Source organism: Bufo gargarizans, chromosome 2, assembly GCF_014858855.1.
Source record: "Bufo gargarizans isolate SCDJY-AF-19 chromosome 2, ASM1485885v1, whole genome shotgun sequence".
NCBI lineage: Eukaryota > Metazoa > Chordata > Amphibia > Anura > Bufonidae > Bufo > Bufo gargarizans.
Window position 1 is genome coordinate 79,664,067 of NC_058081.1, and position 15,248 is coordinate 79,679,314.

Here is a 15,248-nt window from a genome sequence, read left to right on the forward strand (position 1 = left end):
ATTGTGTCACAAAAACAACCCTTGCTCATATGCCCTATAGAAAGGGGTCTCCATGCTTGCCAACAGTCCCAATTTTGCCTGGACAAACCTGCAAACTGTCTGTTAAAGGGGAGGAGCTTTTACAAGCTCCTCTCCAAAGTGGACATTTTGTGGACACTCCTGAGTGGTCCAAGAGGCAAGGTTTAAAAGTCCTGATTTTTTTTGTTTTTCAAATGTTTCCTATTTGGGTACCTGGTCAGAACAGAGAGTCGATCACTTAAAATTTCAGCAGACTCAAGCCTCCCCTCTATTATTAGGAGTGCCGATCATCTCAGTAGTAACCTGTAGCAATCAGTGTTAAACTCAAAGCAAGATACTCTGCAGATATGCAGACTCCTAACCCTGTACAACAAAAACAGTTGACATTTTTTTAAATAAAGTGAGTAAAATACAATTGCTGGCCTAGTCATTGGTCTCCATTCCCAATCGCTACCACCATCCCCATCTGCTGTTACCCTGCCTTCTCCACCGCTGCTCATCTAACATGAAGGGCACCCCAGCCACCACAAGGCAGGAAACCCAAAGGTTTAGGTTGTACCCAGAGAGGAAGAAGGATTGCGCTCCTTCCAACACTGAACATGCGGCCTGGGGGAGCGCTGAAGCAGGGATTAGCCACCGTTACGACCACCCTCACCACCCTAAAGTCTAACCCTGGTCTTATATCCCATCACAAGAAGATGCATTATGTATAGATGCATTATGGATGTATATAGCACATATCCGTATTATAGCTTTGTGCATAAGGCCTAATTCCTTTTGACATTGTTTACTCATTATTTTAGCATTTATATACAATATAAGTTTATATATTATACAGTTGCAAGAAAAAGTATGTGAGCCCTTTAGAATGATATAGATTTCTGCACAAATTGGTCATAAAATGTGATCTGATCTTCATATAAGTCACAACAATAGACAATCACAGTCTGCTTAAACTAATAACACACAAAGAATTAATGTTACCATGTTTTTATTGAACACACCATGTAAACGTTCACAGTGCAGGTGGAAAAAGTATGTGAACCCCTAGACTAATGACATCTCCAAGAGCTAATTGGAGTGAGGTCTCAGCCAACTGGAGTCCAATCAATGATATGAGATTGGAGGTGTTGGTTACAACTGCCCTATAAAAAAAACACACACCAGTTATGGGTTTGCTTTTCACAAGAAGCATTGCCTGATGTGAATGATGCCTCGCACAAAAGAGCTCTCAGAAGACCTATGATTAAGAATTGTTGACTTGCATAAAGCTGGAAATGGTTAAAAAAATTATCTCCAAAAGCCTTGCTGTTCATAAGTCCACGGTAAGACAAATTGTCTATAAATGGAGAAAGTTCAGCACTGCTGCTACTCTCCCTAGGAGTGGCAGTCCTGTAAAGATCACTGCAAGCGCACAGCTTAATGAGGTGGAGAAGAATCCTAGAGTGTCAGCTAAAGACTTACAAGGGTCTCTGGCATATGCTAACATCCCTGTTATCGAATCTACGATACGTAAAACGCTAAACAAGAATGGATTTCATGGGAGGATACCACAGAGGAAGCCACTGCTGTCCAAAAAAACCATTGCTGCACGTTTACAGTTTGCATAAGAGCACCTGGATGTTCCACAGCAGTACTGGCAAAATATTCTGTGGCCAGATGAAACCAAAGTTGAGTTGTTTGGAAGAAACACACAACACTATGTGTGGAGAAATAGAGGCACAGCACACCAACATCAAAACCTCATCCCAACTGTGAAGTATGGTTGTGGGGGATCATGGTTTGGGGCTGCTTTGCTGCGTCAGGGCCTGGACGGATTGCTATCATCAAAGGAAAAATGAATTCCCAAGTTTATCAAGAGATTTTGCAGGAGAACAAGGCCATCTGTCAACCAGCTGAAGCTCAACAGAAGATGGATGTTGCAACAGGACAACGACCCAAAGCATTGAAGTAAATCAACAACAGAATGGCTTAAACAGAATAAAATACACCTTCTGGAGTGGACCAGTCAGAGTCCTGACCTCAACCTGATTGAGATGCTGTGGCATGACCTCAAGAAAGCGATTCACACCAGACATCCCAAGAATATTGCTGAACTGAAATAGTTCTGTAAAGAAGAATGGTCAAGAATTACTCCTGACCGTTGTGCACGTCTGATTGCTGCCAAAGGAGGTTTAATCAGGATTCACATACTTTTTCCACCTGCACTGTAAATGTTTACATGGTGTGTTCAATAAAAGCATGGTAACATTTAATTCTTTGTGTTATTAGTTTAAGCAGACTGTGATTGTCTATTGTTGTGACTTAGATGAAGATCAGATCACATTTTATGACCAATTTGTGCAGAAATCCATATCATTCCAAAGGGTTCACATACTTTTTCTCGCAACTGTATAACCTATTGGCACATTAATTCTGTAGTCACTTTGGTGTTTGGTGTAGAAACAAGTCCCTATTCACTTTCCCTTATACCTGCTTTGAGGGTGCCATAGGATAATGATTAGGGATTGTACACAACGTGCATCTTGTAACATAGATCTTATATTTAGGCATGTTCTTTGGCATCAAAACAGGAACTAAGTGAATCCAGTTACACCATTCCAGGCGCCATTACACTTTCATCCGAAATGGTAATGCTTATCTTGGAATATGAAGTCATGGACTGGTTTGGTCTTTGTAGTACTTACTTGTAAAACCACGATGACTTATCTGATTACCATTGTAGATTCCTGTCAACAGTGGTCAACCTAGATTGGCTGGTTCAGAAAAATTTTAATATCCTTAGTTAGAGGGTAATTTCCTGTTTACGACCCTCATTTATAAGGGTACATAGAAAAACACTCCCTCTGGAGGACCCAACATGTCTATGCATTACATAGATAACACACTGATTTCAATATCAACAGTCAAATAATTCATTCTTCCTGCAGGGGCGCTGCAGGGGACTTAAACACTTGCTACTGGATTCCCCCAGATGTTACAGCTGAATGTTAGGGGTCTAAGCAGTAGAACTGTTACACGCTTCTTCTTGTAGGACCCGTACAATGAATAGTCCAAAGTAAACAACACCATTAATCACAATTCTGGTCCACATAACTATTGATGTCTGTATGCGATTTGTCACATGGCCAAGGAATTTTCGAGAATCCAGTCCTGATGTTTCTAAGCCATTCATACTGGCATGTGTTCTGTTTTTCACCACTGAAGACTTGCAATGAATGGTGAATAGTCAATTACACTTAAATGGCATTTGTACCTGATATCATACTTTTCTGCTCCATACTGCCCCTTTATTGCACAGTTTATCTCTTGTAAACAAATTTTTTAGATCTATGATCCAACTTCGATGACTCAGACTCCACCACAGGATTACCATGGAGTCTTTAGCTTCCAGACTCATTTAAGAACTATCCCTCCGGAGGTCAGAATCAGCAAGCTCTGCAAGAGGAGTCAGTGGAAATAGGTTCTCCTCTTCAGGGGTTACAGCTCTGCAGGTAGAGCAGAGAAATTAGGAGGCAAAGATGGCGGTCTAGGTCATAGATATTCTGAATAACAAACCCAAAGAAACAGAAGACAGATGAGGACACGGTTAGTATGGGACATTGGGAATATATGAGTAGAAGTAATACAAAAGTTTAAATAGGTTGTCGAGGCCTAGGAGGTATTGTTCCAGCAGTTGTGACCACTGAGGCCTGTGACTGACACAGGACCAAGCCATTTTCTGGTCTTGTGGGGCCCGGAAGCAACCAGAAACAGCGCTGTGGTAAAGTAATGGTGGAACTGCAAACAGGTAATTTTTTTTTAAAATCTCTGTACATCTTAGCATCATAGAGCTTGTTAGCTCCTAGGCCGAACAACTCCTTTAAAGACCATACAGAACATGGATTTATTCTTAGGAGATTAGATAACCAGATAGTAAAAGAGATACTAAATGTTGTAATTATAGGTTCCTCGAATCAAGCCAACAAAAAACATTTACAGCCAAAACCAAAGAAATTTGAAAAGTGTCACCCAAAAGGTAGTCGGCAACATGCTTGTTATGTGTGTGGTACTAGCCCAATATATAATTATCTCCTCCTTTTTTTTACAGTACAAAATCCTTTAAGGGTGTGTTCACAGGGATTGGATATTGTAGATTTGCTACTGTAGATTTGCAAGTGGCAAATCTGCAGTGGTTTACAATACCTTCAAAGTGGATGAGACTTTAGAGTCATTGTACTATCACAAAAATATACAGTGATCCGTCAAGATACAATGGCCTCAGGATACAATATTTTCAACATACAATGGTCTTTTCTGACCCATCGTAAGGTGAAACTAGACTCAATATGCAATACCTCAGACTCAGATCCAACCAATCAAGGCCACTTCTCTGGTAAAATAGATGGATTAGTTGCTAGTTAATGTTATCAGCTATTCCTGACTGTTATAGGTAAGGACTTGTTTTATTAGTCTTAGTTATCTATTTTTCTTAAATCTTCATTTTCTCTTATCTTGGATGACATTTTGGGGCTTTGGAACCGATTACTCAGCTTACAATGGTTTCAACAAACAATGGTCCTCCTGGAACCAATTGATATTGTATTTTGAGGGACCACTGTATTTAATTTAATAGAGAATGGTATAATTAGCACATTTCTAAATCACTTAGTTTAAAAAATCTGCCTGTATCCACCTGAAAAAAAGTTGTAAAGTCATGGCCACTAGAGTTCTCATTTGCACCGAACTTGCAGTGCGCTGCCTGTTGTTAGATTAGATCCATCTCTAGTAACAGCGAAATAGAACACCGTTCACGGTAAGTGGGGGCATGTCAGAGATAGCTGAGCTCTTAAGCATGATAGAAGAACTGCTTCTATACTGCTGCTGAAGAGCAGAGAAACTCCTGTGTGTCTGAAAGTCTGATCTCCCCCACCCACCAACCCCTTATCAGCTTACTGAGCTCCCTAGAGGAAAACAAACACAGTGGGAAGTGAGGTCACTGCATACTGTACTGACAGATTCCACAGAAGGGAGATGCTTCTGCTTATGAAAGAAATGCATCTAGCTGTGCAGCTGAAACAGGGAGTAATATGGCTGAGAAAAACATTAGGGCAGCCCAAAAAAGACCTGACCTGCCCCTTCACAGTCATGATTCTATAATGAAGCACAACCATTATACAAATTTTCTTTATTGGAAAACTCAGGTACGTTTTAAGAAATGTTATCTACATGCTGCTAAAAAAAAACACTGTACATTGACCTACACTGCATATTTTATATCCACAGCATTTATGTCAATCTTTGTTATGGGTATCCATCACTGATTTCACCCTTTGCTTGTTAAGCTGAACCTTTTCATTTTATTTTTGAAAAAGGAACTATATACTATGTACTTATGCATTACTCATAAAGGGGTTGTCCATCCCATTGTGGACACTTATGCCCTATCCACAGGATAGAGGATAAGTGTCTGATCTGTGAGGGATTGACCTCGCCAATCTCTAGAATGGGGACCTATGTTCCCTCGTCTGAATGGGGCGGCAGACATGAATGAGTACTGCTGCTCCATTCAGCTGTATGGGACTGCTCTAGCTAACCAAGTGCAAGCGCTTGGCTATCTACAGCAACTCCATACAGCTAAATGGACTGGCAGCGCACATGCATGTGTGCCGTTCCAGTCAAACGTGGGAACACCAGCCTCCGTTCTAGTCATCGGTGTTGGCCCTGACAGCTGGAACTCAGCCATTCAGATCCTTGTTCCCTGACTTCTGAATTGGGGATAAGTTGTTGTATTGGGACAACCTTTTTAAAGGAGAACCCAAAACACAGTTTAAAGACACCCGTGGTACATGCGCACTATTCGCCCTGTACATGTTTGATTGTTGGTCAGTTTTATTGTAGTAAATTGATGTATCGAGCAAGGGGTATACTCACCGAGACTTGGGTGCAATATACTGTGCAGCTTTAATACTCAACAATATATTAGGAATCAGGAGAATGGCGCTCCAACCAAGACAAAACCAAAAGCCATTCTACAAAGGGAAAACACATCAGTTATCATTACTATTTGGACATAAATACTTCACCATTTCTAATCTTCTTCTATGTAAAGATCCTTTACTCCAAAGGTGGTCATACACCTTCTGTAGCTGTCAGCTGATTGCTCATTAGGGTGGCCACTATTCCCGCTGCAATTTGAATGGACAGCAGGTAAACAGTGAAGAGAAGGCAGCACTCGGCGGGGGTGCTGGTCGTTGATACCATACTGATATGATAATGATCACCTGTCCATAGGATAGGTCCTCAATATAAAAAAAGCAGACAACCCCTTTAAATATGATCTTACTAGCTGAAATTGAAGTTCAGACTCATTTATCAAATCAATTTGTTTGATAAATGCATGTACAGTACATGCTGCAGGTGCATGAGACAGATATTCACTTGCAGAAATGTTTGCAGCAAATTTGCCAATGCGAACCCTAAATCCATCTATTGCTCCCTGTTATTAGCCATCCCAGGCTGAGAGACTGACTGCAGTCCTCAATGAGATTACTGGCATCAAGTCCAGAAAAGGCCTCCTAAAGAATTATTAGGGCCATGTATGGCTCACCGTGCACTAGGACTTTGTTTTATGGACCCTTGTGCATGCCTTATGCTTTTTTTCCAGTCACCTATTACATAGGCCCTCAGTTCTGCCGTTCAATACTTTATCTCCCATATCTCTGTTTACTTCAGTAGCATGTACAGGTATATGTGTGACCGGTATGAACTATTGATAAGTCTAGCCTAACCTGCTCTGCAGTGCTAATGGCTGTACTAACAATTGACATTATTTCCCTGTTATATCTCTATGATGTGTGCACTGGAAGCATCTTGAGCGGTTTCTCGCTATTCCACTCACCCAGGGGTCCGTCACATGATTGCACACCACAGTGCGAGAATTGTCAAGTGTTGTGGACACCGCACGGCAGGAGGCGACATTATTTGTGATCTGGAATAACAATGCACACGGTCAGTTTAGCTGATACACAATGGAATGAACTTCACTCAAGTCACTTCCATGAGCTAAATGTCATTCATGGTGTTACCCTTAAGCCACATACAGTAGTATCGTCTGTCCTATTCTCAAAGTGTCTGGGGAAAATCATCAGTGGTAGTTTTTTAGGTCATACAATATGAGCTCTGATTTGTTGCTTTTGTCACCAAAGGCCCACCAAAGACAATTTTGACACAATGATTTTTGTGTCGACCCCAAACAAGTCAACAATCATTGGATATCCTTGGTTGCTCACAGAGGACCTCACATGTAACACTAAAGAAATGACAACATCAGCATTACATTTATTTTTGTTACAAGGATACAGGGTTGTCCTGCTGCTCGGACCTCCATTTATTGGCTGTGAAAAGTGTTCAATTCTCCTACAGTGCCACCACAGAAGAAATACAGAATGACATGGTTCCCATTGAAATATATGTGTATTGTGTGGATGTGTTGGATCTTCCAGATTTATAGCTGCTCTCCACTCGCTAGGAGAAGTCTTGCTAATCTCTTCTGTTTTCATCATTGCAGTGATCATTCCATCAATAAGGACATATAGATTATCAGATGGGATGGTCCTCCACTTGTCCCCACCCGATGAGAAGTGGCCAGGGTATAGATGAAGATATAACTGTGACCAGAGAAAATCTAGGAGAGCTTTTCTAATGTCCATCTCAGACAGGATGCATTCATATCTCCAGAATGTGCCGTGCAATTTACTGCTTTTCATTATATACAGATGTGTTCACCCTTAACTTGAATTTGGTAAAGGCTCCAATTTCTCTATAAGCAATTGAATATAGCTACATGCTAGCAAAACCCTTGACATAATGTAATTCACATCACATCCACTGGGTGGCCACACATAGACACCTACAGCATAGACATCTCATGACAAAGTATCCCAAAATCATGTTTTTTTAATTGTTTATCTCATTCTTTTTTTGGTGGTGCCTGCCTCTTTTGTATGTTACATCTCTACATTGTGAACAGATGCACACGACATAACAATATATTAACTCTATATGGTGACTATAGGCCCCTTCACACAGCCTGACCAAGCAAGCAATTATCATGAAAGAAGATTCATTCCCAATAAATGCCTGCTTGTCACAGGTGGTGAGAGCTGAATTTGTGCCTGCAGCAATCAACTCCTCTGTATGGGGATGAGTGATCGCTACTGTGCTTTCACCTGATGAACAAGCGTTTGATCCTTCATTGGGTGATCAGTGGCATTCTCACACAGGTCAATTATTCGGAAAGAGCGTTTGCACAAATGTTTGTTCCCAATAATCAGTCTAATAACCATCCCTTGTAAGGGTACCTAGCGTTTGTCACCTACTTTACACATATTAAACCTTTCTTTCTGTTTTCTGTGTATCTGATGTTGAAAAAACAAAGTGTGATGATATATGCTGATGACTTGAAGGTGCCCCGGTGCATTCCCTACTGATGCAGGTGCCCATGCCCTCCGTAGACTGCTGTTGATTAGAGTTGAGCGAACACCTGGATGTTCGGGTTCGAGAAGTTCGGCCGAACATCCCGGAAATGTTCGGGTTCGGGATCCGAACCCGATCCGAACTTCGTCCCGAACCCGAACCCCATTGAAGTCAATGGGGACCCGAACTTTTCGGCACTAAAAAGGCTGTAAAACAGCCCAGGAAAGAGCTAGAGGGCTGCAAAAGGCAGCAACATGTAGGTAAATCCCCTGCAAACAAATGTGGATAGGGAAATGAATTAAAATAAAAATTAAATAAATAAAAATTAACCAAAATCAATTGGAGAGAGGTTCCATAGCAGAGAATCTGGCTTCCCGTCACCCACCACTGGAACAGTCCATTCTCAGATATTTAGGCCCCGGCACCCAGGCAGAGGAGAGAGGTCCCGTAACAGAGAATCTGTCTTCATGTCAGCAGAGAATTAGTCTGCATGTCATAGCAGAGAATGAGGCTTCACGTCAGCCACCACTGCAACAGTCCATTGGCATATATTTAGGCCCAGCACACACACAGGCAGAGGAGAGAGGTCCCGTAACAGAGAATCTGGCTTCATGTCAGCAGAGAATCAGTCTGCATGTCATAGCAGAGAATCAGGCTTCACGTCAGCCACCACTGCAACAGTCCATTGTCATAAATTTAGGCCCAGCACCCAGGCAGAGGAGAGAGGTCCCGTAACAGAGAATCTGGCTTCATGTCAGCAGAGAATCAGTCTTCATATCATAGCAGAGAATCAGGCTTCACGTCACCCACCACTGTAAGAGTCAATTTTCATAAATTTAGGCCCAGAACCCAGGCAGAGGAGAAAGGTCCCGTAACAGACAATCTGGCTTCATGTCAGCAGAGAATCAGTCTTCATATCATAGCAGAGAATCAGGCTTCACGTCACCCACCACTGTAAGAGTCAATTTTCATAAATTTAGGCCCAGAACCCAGGCAGAGGAGAAAGGTCCCGTAACAGACAATCTGGCTTCATGTCAGCAGAGAATCAGTCTTCATATCATAGCAGAGAATCAGGCTTCACGTCACCCACCACTGTAAGAGTCAATTTTCATAAATTTAGGCCCAGAACCCAGGCAGAGGAGAAAGGTCCCGTAACAGACAATCTGGCTTCATGTCAGCAGAGAATCAGTCTTCATATCATAGCAGAGAATCAGGCTTCACGTCACCCACCACTGTAAGAGTCAATTTTCATAAATTTAGGCCCAGAACCCAGGCAGAGGAGAAAGGTCCCGTAACAGACAATCTGGCTTCATGTCAGCAGAGAATCAGTCTTCATATCATAGCAGAGAATCAGGCTTCACGTCACCCACCACTGTAAGAGTCAATTTTCATAAATTTAGGCCCAGAACCCAGGCAGAGGAGAAAGGTCCCGTAACAGACAATCTGGCTTCATGTCAGCAGAGAATCAGTCTTCATATCATAGCAGAGAATCAGGCTTCACGTCACCCACCACTGTAAGAGTCAATTTTCATAAATTTAGGCCCAGAACCCAGGCAGAGGAGAAAGGTCCCGTAACAGACAATCTGGCTTCATGTCAGCAGAGAATCAGTCTTCATATCATAGCAGAGAATCAGGCTTCACGTCACCCACCACTGTAAGAGTCAATTTTCATAAATTTAGGCCCAGAACCCAGGCAGAGGAGAAAGGTCCCGTAACAGACAATCTGGCTTCATGTCAGCAGAGAATCAGTCTTCATATCATAGCAGAGAATCAGGCTTCACGTCACCCACCACTGTAAGAGTCAATTTTCATAAATTTAGGCCCAGAACCCAGGTAGAGGAGAAAGGTCCCGTAACAGACAATCTGGCTTCATGACAGCAGAGAATTAGTCTGCATGTCATAGCAGAGAATCAGGCTTCACGTCACCCACCACTGCAACAGTCCATTGGCATATATTTAGGCCCAGCACCCAGGCAGAGGAGGGAGGTCCCGTAACAGAGAATCTGTCTTCATGTCAGCAGAGAATTAGTCTGCATGTCATAGCAGAGAATGAGGCTTCACGTCACCCACCACTGCAACAGTCCATTGGCATATATTTAGGCCTAGCACACAGGCAGAGGAGAGGTTCATTCAACTTTGGGTAGCCTCGCAATATAATGGTAAAATGAAAATAAAAATAGGATTGAATGAGGAAGTGCCCTGGAGTCCAATAATATATGGTTATGGGGAGGTAGTTAATGTCTAATCTGGACAAGGGACGGACAGGTCCTGTGGGATCCATGCCTGGTTCATTTTTATGAACGTCAGCTTGTCCACATTGGCTGTAGACAGGCGGCTGCGTTTGTCTGTAATGACGCCCCCTGCCGTGCTGAATACACGTTCAGACAAAACGCTGGCTGCCGGGCAGGCCAGCACCTCCAAGGCATAAAAGGCTAGCTCTGGCCACGTGGACAATTTAGAGACCCAGAAGTTGAATGGGGCCGAACCATCAGTCAGTACGTGGAGGGGTGTGCACACGTACTGTTCCACCATGTTAGTGAAATGTTGCCTCCTGCTAACACGTTGCGTATCAGGTGGTGGTGCAGTTAGCTGTGGCGTGTTGACAAAAGTTTTCCACATCTCTGCCATGCTAACCCTGCCCTCAGAGGAGCTGGCCGTGACACAGCTGCCTTGGCGACCTCTTGCTCCTCCTCTGCCTTGGCCTTGGGCTTCCACTTGTTCCCCTGTGACATTTGGGAATGCTCTCAGTAGCGCGTCTACCAACGTGCGCTTGTACTCGCGCATCTTCCTATCACGCTCCAGTGCAGGAAGTAAGGTGGGCACATTGTCTTTGTAGCGTGGATCCAGCAGGGTGGCAACCCAGTAGTCCGCACAGGTTAAAATGTGGGCAACTCTGCTGTCGTTGCGCAGGCACTGCAGCATGTAGTCGCTCATGTGTGCCAGGCTGCCCAGGGGTAAGGACAAGCTGTCCTCTGTGGGAGGCGTATCGTCATCGTCCTGCCTTTCCCCCCAGCCACGCACCAGTGATGGACCCGAGCTGCGTTGGGTGCCACCCCGCTGTGACCATGCTTCATCCTCATCCTCCTCCACCTCCTCCTCATCCTCGTCCTCCTCGTCCTCCAGTAGTGGGCCCTGGCTGGCCACATTTGTACCTGGCCTCTGCTGTTGCAAAAAACCTCCCTCTGAGTCACTTCGAAGAGACTGGCCTGAAAGTGCTAAAAATGACCCCTCTTCCTCATCCTCCTCCTCCTCCTCCTGGGCCACCTCCTGTTCCATCATCGCCCTAAGTGTTTTCTCAAGGAGACATAGAAGTGGTATTGTAACGCTGATAACGGTGTCATCGCCACTGGCCATGTTGGTGGAGTACTCGAAACAGCGCAACAGGGCACACAGGTCTCGCATGGAGGCCCAGTCATTGGTGGTGAAGTGGTGCTGTTCTGTAGTGCGACTGACCCGTGCGTGCTGCAGCTGAAACTCCACTATGGCCTGCTGCTGCTCGCACAGTCTGTCCAGCATGTGCAAGGTGGAGTTCCACCTGGTGGGCACGTCGCATATGAGGCGGTGAGCGGGAAGGCCGAAGTTACGCTGTAGCGCAGACAGGCGAGCAGCGGCAGGATGTGAACGCCGGAAGCGCGAACAGACGGCCCGCACTTTATGCAGCAGCTCTGACATGTCGGGGTAGTTGTGAATGAACTTCTGCACCACCAAATTCAGCACATGCGCCAAGCAAGGGATGTGCGTCAAATTGGCTAGTCCCAGAGCTGCAACGAGATTTCGCCCATTATCACACACCACCAGGCCGGGCTTGAGGCTCACCGGCAGCAACCACTCGTCGGTCTGTTGTTCAATACCCCGCCACAACTCCTGTGCGGTGTGGGGCCTGTCCCCCAAACATATGAGTTTCAGAATGGCCTGCTGACGTTTACCCCGGGCTGTGCTGAAGTTGGTGGTGAAGGTGTGTGGCTGACTGGATGAGCAGGTGGAAGAAGAGGAGGAGGAAGCCGAGAAGGAGGAGGTGGCAACAGGAGGCAAAGAATGTTGCCCTGCGATCCTTGGCGGCGGCAGGACGTGCGCCAAACAGCTCTCCGCCTGGGGCCCAGCTGCCACTACATTTACCCAGTGTGCAGTTAGGGAGATATAGCGTCCCTGGCCGTGCTTACTGGTCCACGTATCTGTGGTTAGGTGGACCTTGCTACAGATGGCGTTGCGCAGTGCACACTTGATTTTATCGGATACTTGGTTGTGCAGGGAAGGCACGGCTCTCTTGGAGAAGTAGTGCCGGCTGGGAACAACATACTGTGGGACAGCAAGCGACATGAGCTGTTTGAAGCTGTCTGTGTCCACCAGCCTAAATGACAGCATTTCATAGGCCAGTAGTTTAGAAATGCTGGCATTCAGGGCCAGGGATCGAGGGTGGCTAGGTGGGAATTTACGCTTTCTATCAAATGTTTGTGAGATGGAGAGCTGAACGCTGGCGTGTGACATGGTTGAGACGCTTGGTGACGGAGGTGGTGGTGGTGGTGTTGGTGGTACATCCCCTGTTTGCTGGGCGGCAGGTGCCAACGTTCCTCCAGAGGCGGAGGAAGAGGCCGAGGCGGCAGCAGCAGAATAGGCCGAGGCGGCAGCAGCAGAAGAGGTAGCAGGGGGAGCCTGAGTGACTTCCTTGGTTTTAAGGTGTTTACTCCACTGCAGTTCATGCTTTGCATGCAGGTGCCTGGTCATGCAGGTTGTGCTCAGGTTCAGAACGTTAATGCCTCGCTTCAGGCTCTGATGGCACAGCGTGCAAACCACTCGGGTCTTGTCGTCAGCACATTGTTTGAAGAAGTGCCATGCCAGGGAACTCCTTGAAGCTGCCTTTGGGGTGCTCGGTCCCAGATGGCGGCGGTCAGTAGCAGGCGGAGTCTCTTGGCGGCGGGTGTTCTGCTTTTGCCCACTGCTCCCTCTTTTGCTACGCTGTTGGCTCGGTCTCACCACTGCCTCTTCCTCCGAACTGTGAAAGTCAGTGGCACGACCTTCATTCCATGTGGGGTCTAGGACCTCATCGTCCCCTGCATCGTCTTCCACCCAGTCTTGATCCCTGACCTCCTGTTCAGTCTGCACACTGCAGAAAGACGCAGCAGTTGGCACCTGTGTTTCGTCATCATCAGAGACATGCTGAGGTGGTATTCCCATGTCCTCATCATCAGGAAACATAAGTGGTTGTGCGTCAGTGCATTCTATGTCTTTCACCGCTGGGGAAGGGCTAGGTGGATGCCCTTGGGAAACCCTGCCAGCGGAGTCTTCAAACAGCATAAGAGACTGCTGCATAACTTGAGGCTGAGACAGTTTCCCTGGTATGCATGGGGGTGATGTGACAGACTGATGGGGTTGGTTTTCAGGCGCCATCTGTGCGCTTTCTGCAGAAGACTGGGTGGGAGATAATGTGAACGTGCTGGATCCACTGTCGGCCACCCAATTGACTAATGCCTGTACCTGCTCAGGCCTTACCATCCTTAGAACGGCATTGGGCCCCACCATATATCGCTGTAAATTCTGGCGGCTACTGGGACCTGAGGTAGTTGGTACACTAGGACGTGTGGATGTGGCAGAACGGCCACGTCCTCTCCCAGCACCAGAGGGTCCACTAACACCACCACGACCATGTCCACGTCCGCGTCCCTTACTAGATGTTTTTCTCATTGTTATGGTTCACCACAACAACAAATATATTATTTGGCCCAATGTATTGTATTCAAATTCAGCGGGATATAAATTTGAGGCCTAGTATTTAGGCGCTGGGTGACCGGTATGGATTTAGTGACAGAATTAGACTTGGAAATGCACAGAAGCGTGTGTGTGAAGTTATTCTGAATGACCCTATGTGCACCTTCAATATTATATACCCTTTTAGGGATAGATTTCAAATAGCTCTGATATAGCAGAAACCACTAAATTATGAAATTGCTAAATTGGGAATTGTACTTCAACCCAGAACAAAAAATGTGCTTTGACGGACACTAAATATCTTGCCCAGCAACAACAGTACAGCGGTGGGTAACGAGAGATTTAGAGGGATTTAAATTTGAGGCCTAGTATTTAGGCGCTGGGTCACCGGTATGGATTTAGTGACAGAATTAGACTTGGAAATGCACAGAAGCGTGTGTGTGAAGTTATTCTGAATGACCCAATGTGCACCTTCAATATTATATACCCTTTTAGGGATAGATTTCAAATAGCTCTGATATAGCAGAAACCACTAAATTATGAAATTGCTAAATTGGGAATTGTACTTCAACCCAGAACAAAAAATGTGCTTTGACGGACACTAAATATCTTGCCCAGCAACAACAGTACAGCGGTAACGAGAGATTTAGAGGGATTTAAATTTGAGGCCTAGTATTTAGGCGCTGGGTGACAGGTATGGGTTTAGTGACAGAATTAGACTTGGAAATGCACAGAAGCGTGTGTGTGAAGTTATTCTGAATGACCCAATGTGCACCTTCAATATTATATACCCTTTTAGGGATAGATTTCAAATAGCTCTGATATAGCAGAAACCACTAAATTATGAAATTGCTAAATTGGGAATTGTACTTCAACCCAGAACAAAAAATGTGCTTTGACGGACACTAAATATCTTGCCCAGCAACAACAGTACAGCGGTGGGTAACGAGAGATTTAGAGGGATTTAAATTTGAGGCCTAGTATTTAGGCGCTGGGTCACCGGTATGGATTTAGTGACAGAATTAGACTTGGAAATGCACAGAAGCGTGTGTGTGAAGTTATTCTGAATG

The 15,248-nt window shown here is 45.0% G+C and overlaps 1 protein-coding gene across 2 annotated transcripts in view; it reads right to left on the minus strand.

Moving 5' to 3' along the window:
- Window positions 1–2,378: 2,378 nt before the first annotated feature.
- Window positions 2,379–15,248, minus strand: part of PROM2 (prominin 2) — a 96,125-nt gene continuing 83,255 nt past the window's right edge. The window contains exons 21-23 of one of the 2 annotated variants that reach the window (XM_044279252.1): window positions 6,899–6,988; window positions 5,932–6,029; window positions 2,379–3,506 (exon numbers count right to left, since the gene is read on the minus strand). In XM_044279252.1, the coding sequence (XP_044135187.1) occupies window positions 3,419–3,506; window positions 5,932–6,029; window positions 6,899–6,988 (276 nt within the window). In that variant the 3' untranslated portion in view covers window positions 2,379–3,418. Of the gene's footprint in view, window positions 3,564–5,931; window positions 6,030–6,898; window positions 6,989–15,248 lie in introns of both variants that reach the window. The other variant, XM_044279253.1, reaches the window with a different exon arrangement.